The sequence below is a fragment of the Vombatus ursinus genome, unplaced genomic scaffold (assembly GCF_900497805.2).
Source record: "Vombatus ursinus unplaced genomic scaffold, bare-nosed wombat genome assembly UNPS02014926.1, whole genome shotgun sequence".
Lineage (NCBI taxonomy): Eukaryota > Metazoa > Chordata > Mammalia > Diprotodontia > Vombatidae > Vombatus > Vombatus ursinus.
In genome coordinates, this window is record NW_020954704.1 from 124,635 (window position 1) to 136,660 (window position 12,026).

General features: G+C 35.8%; 1 protein-coding gene across 2 annotated transcripts in view; it reads left to right on the forward strand.

The window, feature by feature from the left end:
* Nucleotides 1-12,026, forward strand: part of DCAF5 (DDB1 and CUL4 associated factor 5) — a 129,481-nt gene that overhangs the window by 99,545 nt on the left and 17,910 nt on the right. For both annotated transcript variants that reach the window (XM_027843726.1, XM_027843727.1), the window contains exon 7: nt 7,137-7,203. In XM_027843726.1, coding sequence (XP_027699527.1) covers nt 7,137-7,203 — 67 coding nt within the window. The remainder of the gene's footprint in view (nt 1-7,136; nt 7,204-12,026) is intronic.

Consider the following 12,026-nt stretch of genomic DNA (forward strand, 5'->3'; position numbering starts at 1 on the left):
TGTGAAAAAATAGAAGATAATGTGAAATATCTTACTGGAAAAACAACTGATCTGGAAAATAGATCCAGGAAAGAGAATTTTAAAATTATTGGACTACCTGAAAACCGTGATAAAAAAAAAAAAAGAGCCTAGACATCATCTTTCAAGAAATTATCAAGGAAAACTGCCCCAATATTCTAGAACTAGAGGGTAAAATAAAAATTGAAAGAATCCCCCAATTACCTCATGAAAGAGATTCCAAAAGGAAAACTTCCAGGAATATTAGCCAAATTCCAGAGCTCCCAGGTCAAGGAGAAAATATTATAAGCAGCCAGAAACTAACAATTCAAGTATTGTGGAAACACAATCAGGATAACACTAGATTTAGCAGCTTCTACATTAAGGGATCAGACAACTTGGAATATAATATTCCACAGGTCAAAGGAGCTAGGATTAAAATCAAGAATCAACTACCATGCAAAACTGAGTGTAATCTGTGAGGGAGAAAAATTAATATTCAATGACGTGCATTCTTGAGAAAAATAAAAACAAAACCAAGAGCTAAATAGAAAAATTGACTTTCAAATACAAGACTCGAGAAGCATGAAAAGGTAAACAGGAAAGAGAAATCATAAGGGACTTATTAAAGTTTATCCCTTTACATTCCTACATGGAAAGATGATATTTGTGATTCATGAGACCTTTCTCATTATTAGGGTAGTTAGAGGGAATATGTATAGACAGAGGGCACGTGATGAGTTGAATATGAAGGGATATCTAAAAAATAAAATTAAGGGGTGATAGAGGAATGTAGTGGGAGAAAGAAAAAGAGTAGAATGGGGTAAATAAAGAGGCAAGAAAAAACTTTTATAGTGGAGGGAAAAAAGGGGGAGATGAGAGGGAATGAATGAACCTTACTCTCATCAGATTTGGCTTAAGGAGGGAATAACATATACACTCATTTGGGTATGGAAATTTATCTTACCCTAAAGGAAAGTAGGGGGGGAAGGGGAGAAGGGGGAGGAGTGATAGAAGGGAGGGAGTAATCAGAATCTGATACTTTTGAGGAGGGACAGGGTCAAAGGAGAGAATAGAATAAATGTGGGGTGGGATAGGATGGAGGGATTATAGTTGGTCTTTCACAACATGACTATTATTGAAGTGTTTTGCATGACTGAACATGTACAACCTATGTCAATTTGCTTGAATTCTAAGTGAAAGTGGGTGGGGAGGGAGTAAGGGAGAGAACTTGGAACTCTGTTTAACCGATTTAACAGATGTTAAAAATCGTTTTTACATGTAACTGGGAAGTAAGATACACAAGCAGTGTGGGGTATAGTAATCTATCTTACTCTACAGGAAAATGGAAGGGGAAGGGAATAAGAGAAGGCAAGGAGGTGATAGAGGGGAGGGCAGATTGGGGGAAGGAATATTCAGAATGCACGCCATCTTGTAGTGGGGGGAGGGGAGAGATGAGGAAAACATTTAGAACTCAAAATCTTGTGGAAGTAAATGTTGAAAACTAAAAATAAATAATTTTTTAAAAAAAAAGACAGAAAAGAAAAAAGAAATGACCAACAGAAGGATTGCCAAAAAAAACCTGGAAAGACTTACACGCACTGATACGAAATGAAGTGATCAGAACAAGGATAACATTTTACACAGTAACAGCAATATTATATGATTATCACCTGTGGATGACTTAGCTGTTATCAGCAGTACAATGATCCAAGACAGTTCAAAAGGGCTCATTATGAAAAATACCATTCACTTCCAGAGAAATAGCTGATGGAGTCTACATGCAGATGAAAACATACTACTTTCATTTCATTTTTTTCATGGTTTTTTTGGTCTGTGTTTTCTTTTACAACATGACTAATATGAAAATATATTTTGCGTGATTGCACACGTATAACCTATATCAAATTGTTTACCATCTCAGGGAGTGGGGAGGAGAGAGAATTTGGAACTCAAAATTTAAGGAAAAAATAATATAAAAATTTGTTTTTACTTGCAATTGGGAAAAATTATTTTAAAAAAATGAAGAAACTGAGTTTAGTGGATTCACACCATATATAGTGGTGACCTCCTTTTTAATTTAAAAAACATTTTATTGTTATCTTTTGTTTTCAGATATCACTTGCCTTTCCCAATGTAACTCTGCTGCCTCTTCCTCTCAGAAAACCTTCCTTTATAATAGAAGAAAAAAAATAGTTGAGCACAATTGATCAGCAAATCAATGAAGTCTGATAGTGTTCTACACCAGTAGTACCCCACTTTCACAAAGAGTTATTCTCATAGCTCTTCTTTGAAGTCAAGAAAACTTCACCTATAATTTCACAGCATCTGGTTTTGATTGTTTTATGTTATTGTAGTCATTGTTTATTTTGTTTTCCTGGTTCTCCTTAATTCGCTTTATAGCAGCTCACATCTTACCTTGTTTCTCTTTATTCATAATTTTCACCATTTTTTTACATCATAGTAATGTTTCATTACATTTGCATATTAACAACTTGCTTATCTGCTCCCCAGTTGATGGACATCTACTTTGTTTCCAATTCTGCATTACTACAAAAAGTGCTGCAATAAAAATATTTTGGTATATATCAAGGTTTTGTTTTTGCCCTTGACTTCTATAGGAGCCTAGCTGTGGAATCTCTAGGTCAGAGGGGTATAGATATTGTAGTCACTTTCTTAGCCTAGTTCCAAATTACTTTCCAGAATTGCTGGAGTTAAGTCCTTGCTCCATGATCGTTGTATTGGTGTTCCCATATTTCCACAACTCTCTTGACTTTTTAAAATCTTTAATTTTACTTTATTTTTCAGTTAACAAAATTCAGTTAGCATTATTTTTTTCTCCAACACCGTCAATAAAAAAACAAACAAACCCCCTGTAGCAGATAAGTATAGCCAAGCGAAACAAATTCATGTCTCATTCTGCATCTTGAATCTATGACCTTTCTAGCTGAAAGTTGGTAGCATAACTCATCATTATTTCTTTGTAATGGTTGGTCCTTGCATTGTAAAGTTTATCAAGAACTATTTGTCTTTATAGTATTGTTATTATTATTGCATAAATTAATCTCCTGATTCTGCTTACCTCAGTCCTTGTCAGTTCATACAAGGCTTCCCAGGTTTCTCTGAAATGATGATATCGTTTGTCATTTCTTATGATATGATATTACATTAATTTACTGTAATTTGTTAAGCCATTCTCAAATTATTGGACACCCCCTTAGTTTCTAGTCCTTTGTCATTACAAAAAGAACTAATATTAATATTTTTATACATATTGATCTTTTTCCTCTTTCTAGTTCTGGTATCATTCGATCAAAGGAAATGCAGTTTACTTACTTTGGGGTCATAGTTCCAAATTGCTTTCAAAAATGAATGGACCAGTTTACAGCTCTACCAACAGTACATTAATGTGATTTCCCCGACTGCAACCTCTCCAACAACATTTGTCATTTTCCTTTTTCATCATTTTTGACAATCTGATGAGTATGAGGTAGAATCTTCAAGGTTGCTTTCAGGTGTATTTCTAATTTTTAGTGACTTGGAATTTTTTATATTCAAATAAAATTTTGAAATCCTTGCCGTTTTATAACAGCTACAGCATAAAACCTTGTTTCACAATAATAAAGTGTTACAAACAGTAGTAAAATATGCATTGAACTGTTTTATAAATCAGACTTCTTCGCCAAAACTTATGAGTTCCACGTTCAAATAACTTTTAATAGCTGCTTACAAGACAAACCTACTAACTAAACCAAATTTATCTTCTTGTCCCTGGCAGATAGGTTCCTTAGCTTTTTGTATTTAGAAATGCTCAGATTTTTAAAATAAGAATTGCTGCTATAAATAAGACAAATGTTGGTGCTGCCTGTAATTACTATGGACATAGTTGTCATAATGCTTGTGATTAATTATCAAACACAGGTTTCACTCCTAATTCAAATTAGAAATAGATCAAGCTATCATTTTGTACATTCACTATTAGAAGTCCTAACTTTTTAATGATAGAAACTTCGTTATTTTGGATCTTTATGTGGCTTACCATTCTAGTTTCTGATCTGAATCTGTGAAGCATGAAATATAGCCACATTGCCCACAGACCCTCACTTGTCATTGGTGCTTGTGGACTGACCTTTTCATCTTGACAGATCTGTGTCTTCAGCCCCATCAATTCAGAGTACATTATAGCTCTTTCACATATCTCATTTTCATTTAAGAATAAAATCTATCCATTATATTGAGAATTTCCCATAAAATCTGTCCATTATATTGAGAATTTTCCAATGTGACATGGCAAAGTGTAAGACACCTTTCCTAACATCAGTTTCAACAACATGTTGTAGGTGCAACCAAATAAGCGTCTTTACACTTGTTACTTCATGCACTTGCAATGCAAAATAGGAAGATCATAGTTTTTCATTTAATTGATTACGAAGGTCTTCAGGCATATGGCCCATGCTCCTTTCCTCTATATCATTTCTAATGTGATCTGAAAGCTTATTTCAACTCTATCAATGGTATGTAGCTGCAGGTGGCACCAACATTTATCTTACTTAATAATGCTTTTTTTTTTTTATTTTGCAAGTCTTAAAAGCAATTCTTTTGGTGTTGCAGTCATTACTTTTTGAAGTTTGTTTTTGCTTATTAAAAGCATCTTATTTTCTCTGGAAAAAAAAATTTTTTTCTTACCAACTTATTCCAGATAATACACTATTGAGATCTTTCAGATCTTTCAGTGTGTTAGGATTAATGCTATCTGTTGTGGCAGTCTCCATACAAAGCAAATTCAGTAGTTTTCCCTCTCCATAAATAACAGTATTCATAAATCTCAATTTGGAGTGTCTGGATTTGGGTTTTTTACTTCATGATTCTTTATTTCCACTACTGCTTTTATTACTTTTGTCTTTGTTTTAGCTGCTCCAGCAGGTTTTCTCCTCAAACCAATTCTACATTTATCTATGTTAAAGGGACATCATTTTACTTTGAAAAATTAGAGAAAGTTAAATGAGACAAATTTAATTAAATTATTGAAAATGAGGGAATTGAACCAGATGACTTCCAATGTCCCTTCAAGTTCTTAATCTATGATATTATGAAAATTTGAAATGAATACTTATAACAATTCTTGAGTTATTTCAGTTTTTCAAAAGTTGCAATTTGGGGAAGGGGAAACCAGCTTATTATATTGCTTTTTTCATAAAGCAAAGGGAGGTAAAATTCCACTTTAGACCAAATTACTAAGTATCTTTGAGTGGCAGTTATTTTCATCTTTAAAAATGTATCTTTCCCTGTTTCTTTAGGGGTCATCTGAGAAGTAAGCAATTTTAAAAATTGCAATAAATATTACATAGTGATATTTTTCAACTGAGATATCCTTAGAAAATTTTGGATTTTGAAATTTCCTAGGGAAATAAATGGGGCTAAATGGATTGAGGTGGAAAATACTGCTAATTTCAACTTAAAGAAAAGCTTCCTATTTTTAAAATATATACCTTATCACTTACATAATGTGATACTGAGTGAAGTGAACAGAACAAGGAGAACGTTGTACACAGTAACAACAACACTGTGTGATGACCAACCCTGATAGACTTTTATCTCATGATCTAATGATCTAAGACAATTCCAAAAGACTCAAGATGGTATATGCTATCTATATCCAGAGAAAGAACTATGGAGTCTGAATGCAGATCAAAGCATGCTGTTTTCTCTCTTTTTTTTTTTTCTTTCTCGTGGTTTTTCCTTTCTGTTCTGATTCTTCTTTAACAACATGATTAATGTGGAAATATGTTTAATATGATTGTACATGTATAGCCTATATTGTATTGATTGCATGCCATCTTGGGAGAGGAGAAGAAGGAAGAAAAAAAAATTTGGAACTCAAAATATAAAAGTGAATGTTGAAAACTAAAAAAAAATAACAATTAAAAAAAGTAAAATACATACCTTATCCTGAATTGCTTGTTTGTTGTCTTGGAAAGCACTTTGAGAGTAGAAGGTTCTTAATGGAGTATTCGTGGCGTGGGCCACACACTATCTCTGAAACAGCCTTTTACAATGACCTGTGGCAGGTCAAAGGTAAATTCTTAAAGTTGTCATAGTTTACTCTGTATCTGTTCTTTTGAGTAGTGCTTGTTTATATCTTTATATTGCCAGGTTAGCAACCACAGCATCTTCCACACTGACAAGGTATTCATTTCAATTTAGCAAACATGCATTCTGCAGAAAACTGTGCTAGGTACTGATCACAATACCAAATGGTGATGTTTGATGCATTTGAACATGAAATGTGTACACTTGAAGTTAAATAAACCTTATATGAAAATACCATAATATCTATTATATTTCTCAATTCCATTCACTTTGGTAAGTCCAATATAAGGCTCAGTTCATTTGGATACTATGTTCCAGGAACTGTGCTAGGCACTGGGAATAGAGAGACAAAAACAAAAAGACTGTAGACCCTGTCCTCAAGGAACTTACATTCCCTTGGATCTCTTCCTTAAGTCTAGAATGCATACTTCTTATGAAGGGTGGGTGGGTAAAGGTGAATAAAGTAAAGGCAAATGGTGACTTGATTATGATAAAACATTATAATGCATTGGTTTATATTGCTTCCTAAATTTTTGACAGTAAATATAATGTATCACAGTTGTATTTTTTGTAATAGTAGTGGTCTGCTAATGTTCATTACCCAGAAGTGAAATTCTCTGAGCATATATCCTGACAGTATCTGTCCCATAACACTCTCTGGTATCTTCCAATAAGATCCTCTTTTAAACTAGTCTTCCTATTCTGGATTTCAGCTGCTTTACATTCCTTTGCATTTTATTTGCAGACAGATGAAACAAACAAAACTTGAACATAATCAGTTCTGGTCCTCGCATACCTTGCTTACGTTTCTGATCTTAGAGCTTAGTCTTACTGGTACCGGCCATGCATAACAGGGGCATAGTAAAGGGCTCAATGAAGTATCAGGCAGGGACTTCACATCGCTGTTCTCCCCTACCTTTTCCTCCCACTATTTTGTAAGTTAGTAATTTTAAAGAATTCCTCTTTTGCTTTATACTTGGTACATGTGCATTTATCTAATGACTTTTTTTTTTTTTTAAAGATTATGCCATTTTGTTTTGTTCCAACAGTACATCCTTTCAGGCTCTGATGACTTCAACCTGTATATGTGGAGAATTCCTCCAGATCCAGAAGCAGGTAAGCGTGGCCTCAATATGTGGCAGATCCTGATTAGTATTGGGACCATGTAAAGTTCTGATCACTCTTCCCTTGTCAGAGTCTTGAAATTACAGTTCTGGGACAACAGGGGGAGAGGCAAGTATGTTACAACAGTTTTATCAAGTGCTGGTGGTTTAGAGAAGATGGAACTGTCTGTTATTGAACCAGAAAGATAATTGCTAAATGTTAGCATTACAAAATGGTTTTCAAAACTCTTTTTATGCCCACGTTTAAGGGCAGCCACACAGTTGCTGTGGTTTAGTTACTAAATAAATTACAAAAGGACTTCTAACGTCACGCGCGCCCATGCGCACATAAATACACACACACACACGTACCTTTTTTATTGTTATTCAAGAACTTAAATACAAGTGAAGGGGTTTACTTTGAAGTACAACCACATGTGATAACACTGCCTGACACTTTACAAAGTGATTCAGTAGCATTTGGAGACGGTTCTATATTTAAGCTATTTAAAGCAAACTTTCTCTCCTTACTATTTAGTCCCAAGATTAGAAATAATCTTTTATCTGAAGTGTATCTTTTTTCTGGTTCCAAAAAGCTTTTAATTATTTTTAGACTTTCTATCCATCAATGCCAGACTTACCATTTCATTGGTATAGTAAACTTCCTTTACCAGTGTTACCTGTTACGTAGTATTAGACAGTGGACTGAGGCATTGAGAAGTGAACTTCTGTTTTCTTCTGTACATTAAAAAAAAAATACTTCAATGACCTTCTTTTGTTTCTTTTCTCTTTTTGACCATACTTCCTAATTACCTACTACTCCTCAAATTCTCTCCCACAGTAAGAAAAGAAAAACACAGTCCTTGTAATAAATAAGCATAGTCAGACAAAACAAATTCACACATATGTGATTTCGAAAAAATGTATGTCTCATTGTAAACCTTGGGCCCTTTACCCCATCAGGGTAATATTATACTTTATCATCAGTCATAGTTGGTCATTGCTTTGATCAGAGTTCCTAAGTTTTATAAAATTGTTTTTCTTTACAATGTTGTTCCTACTTCAAACAAGTGAAAATTACCAAAACTGTTATTGTATAAATTACTCTCTTGAAGAACAACTCTTCTTAAACTGTTTTTAATAGTTTTGTTATGTTGGGACAGCCCAACTATGAACAATTAATATGACTAAATGAATGAAAAAGTGTTTATTAAGCCCTTACTATGTACAAAGCATCGTTCTAAACACTAGGGATATAATTAAAAAAATAAATCGGTACCCTACTCTCAAGGAGTCTCACATTCTAATGGAGAAGATATAGAGAGACAGATAAATAGACAGATATGTATAAGTGGTTTCAGCTACAAGTCAGATGAAAAGGACCCATGTGCTTTAAGGTACAGTGACAAAGAAGATGGTAATGATATTTTTACTGTTAAAATCCTATCAACTTCTGATGTTGAATCATTTGATAGTGCCAGGGACTTTGGTAAAAACCTTATTTTCTTGGCTTAGTAGCTATTGCTTCAGCAAAAGGTTGCCAAGCCATATCTCTAGGTGGTTGCCTATCACCAGGAAGGTGGCTGGAAAAGCTGGGATGGAAGGAAGATCAGTTTTCTGTGTGTTGGAGGAGTGCTGTCACTCCCAGGGCTCCTGGGCTTGCTTGCATATCAATGGCAATTGGTTAGAAGTTTCTGGTGGTAGTAGTGGTAAGAAACTGGACCTCTTCTCCATAGTGATTTCTCCTCTCATTGATGGTTGCAGGGCCAGGTAAGCAGAACTAGTAGCCTAGGGAGCACTGCTATTCCCAAGGCTCTTGGTTTCAGGGTCCTGGGCTATCTTCATGGGGGTTTTCAGGGGTGATGACGATCATGATTGATAATGGTTTGCCTTGCCTGGTAAATCCCATCTTGTGATTCTTTCCCCTCCCCAAATATCTCTTCTTACTATTGTTATTTATTGTTTTGATTAATTTTATATTTGACTCTCAAGAGTTCTCACCGTAAACTATCGCGTTGTTTGAAAAAAGCCATAATGTTTCTCCATGCCTTCTTTTTCTTACTACTATAGCTAGCATTTCTTGAATTGTATCAAATAACAGTGGCTACAATAGACATTCTTGCTTCACTCCTGATCTTATTGGAAAGGCCTCTAATAATTAACAGTTAATGCTGGCTCTTGGTGTAATACTCTTTACCATAGTCCATTTTTCCATATGCTTTTTATCATGAAGAGATACTATATTTTTTCAGAAGCCTTTTTTCCCATCTACTGATGTAGTCATGAAATTTTATTGTTTTTTATTAATGTAGTCTTTGTTGTTTTCATATTTTTCCTAATATTGAACCAGCCCTTCATTCTTGGTATAAAGTCAAGTCACTAAGTCAAATCATTTGTCAAGTCAATAAGTCAAATCAACAAGCATTTATCAAGTATAAAAGACAATGTTCTAAGAGCTGAGGATACAAAGAAAGGCAAAGCAAACAAAAAAACCCAATACCTGCTCTCAAGAAGCCAAATGGGGGAGAAAATGTACATACAACTATGTAAAACAAGATGTAGACAAAGATAAAAAAGTAATAACCTTAGAGGGAAGGCCCTAGCATTATTAAGGGAGATTAGGAAAGGCTTCTTGCAGAAGATGGGATTTTAGCCAATCCCTAAAGAAAGTCAGAGAAGCTAGGACATAGAGTTGAGAAGAGAGAATTGGAGACATGGAGGACAGCCAGTGAAAATTCCTGGTGTCAGGAGATAGAGTGAGGTGTTCAAGGAAAGTAAGAAAGCCAGTATCATTGGGTTGCAGAATACATGGAGGGGGAAATAAGGTGGACTGGAAAGGTAGGTAATGGCCAGGTTATGAAGTGTTTTAAAAGCCAAATAAAGGATTTTAATTTCATTTTAGATGTAATAGGGAGCCGCTCGAGTTTACAAAGTAGAGGGTTAACATGGTCAGACTTGCGCTTTATGAAGATTACTTTGACAACTGCCTGGAAGATGAACTAGAGTGAGAAGAGACTTGAAGCGGCAGGAAGACCAATCAGAAGGTTATTGCAGAGGTCCAGATGTGAGATAATGAAAATCTGCACCAGGGTGATGGCATTGTCATTGGAGAAAAGGAGGCATATGCGAGAGATGTTATGAAAGTAGAATCAACAGGTCTTGACAACTGATTGGATAAGAGGGTGTGAGAGAGTGAGGCATCAAGGATGCTGCCCAGTTTAGAAGCCTAGTGACAGGAAATCTGGTGGTCTCTTTGACACTAATAAGAAAGTCAGGAAGAGGGGAAGATTTGGAAGAGAGAAGGAATGAGTTCAATTTTTGACATGTTGAATTTGAGATACTTATGGGACATCCAGTTCAAGATTCTATCCAGTAGGCAAATGGAGGTGGGACACTAGAGGTCAGAAGAGAGGTGAGGGCTGAACTAATAGTCTGAGACTCATCTGCAGAGAGATGATCATTGAATCCTTGGAGGCTAGATGATCAAGTGATGTTAAATCAGATAGCAACAGGGGCTGCTGATCTGTACATCAGGATCCTTGCCAGCTGCATTTTTATTTATTTTAAAAAATATTTCCCAATTACATTTTAATCTGGTTTGGGCCACCCTCAGAAGTGTTACAGGCTACCTGCAGCCCATAGGATGTGTGATTGACACCTCTAACTTAGAAGGAGAAGAGAAGGTATCCCAGTACAGAACCCTGGGGGATACTCACTGTGCTGTGGATGGAAATCCAGCAAAGAAAGATTTAAGATTGTAAGAAGGAGAAATCAGACAGGTCATTGGAGAATAGTGAGAGCAGTGTCACGAGAACTAGAGAGAAAAGAAAATCATGGAAAGGATAATCAGCATTGTCAAAGGCAGTAGAGAGGTGAGGAAGGATGAGGTCTGAGAAAAGATTTGGTGATTTAAGAGATCTCTGGTAGCAGTTTCATTTGAATGATTAAGTTTGTTTTGCTTGTGAATATTTCCTTTCTGTAAAACTCCCTTCTCATCTCTCCCTGTATGTTTGTTTCTGTGTTGGGTTTAATGGATTTAAACACCAAACTCTTTTTTTTTTTTTTTTTTTTTTTTTTTTTTTTTTGGCAAGGCAATTAGGGTTAAGTGACATGCCCAGAGTCACACAGCTAGTGAGTGTTATGTGTCTGAGGCCAGATTTGAACTCAGGTCCTCCTGACTCCAGGGCTGGTGTTCTATCCACTGTGTCACCTGGCTGCCCCTAAACACCAAACTCTTGATTTGTTGCATCCTCCTTATCAATTTCAAATATGAGTCAGGTTAATAAGATGCCTGATCTCCTCCACTCAAGTCTCTTCCCACTCCAATCTGGCCTCTACACACCTCTACACACATTTTCCTATGGAGTAGGTCTGCCCATGTCGCCTCCAGCTCAGTTTACTCTAGGGGCTCCTTATTACTGTTAACAGGATCAAATATAAAGTCCTCTGATTGTCATTGGAAAGTCTTCATAGCCTGGCCTCTTCCTGTCTGTCTATTCTTATACTCCCCTCAGTGTACTGTGATCCTCAAACGTGTCACTCCAACTCTATGACTTTCCGCTGGCTGTCTCCCGTCTCTGGAGTGTTCTGCCTCTTCACTTCCACCTCTTAACTGTCCAGGCTTTCTTCAAAATTCAGTTCAAATTCCACCTTCTGTGAGAGGGTCTTTCTCAATCCCCTCAGTTGATAAAACCTTAACCTTTCAGGCAGGAGCCTGATGCTGGGTTTAACTGTATCAAATCTGTCCTTACTACAATCCATTCTCCATTCAGCTGCTGAAGTGATTTTTCTCAAATATAGGTCTGATCATGACAGACACACACACCCTAAACTCAC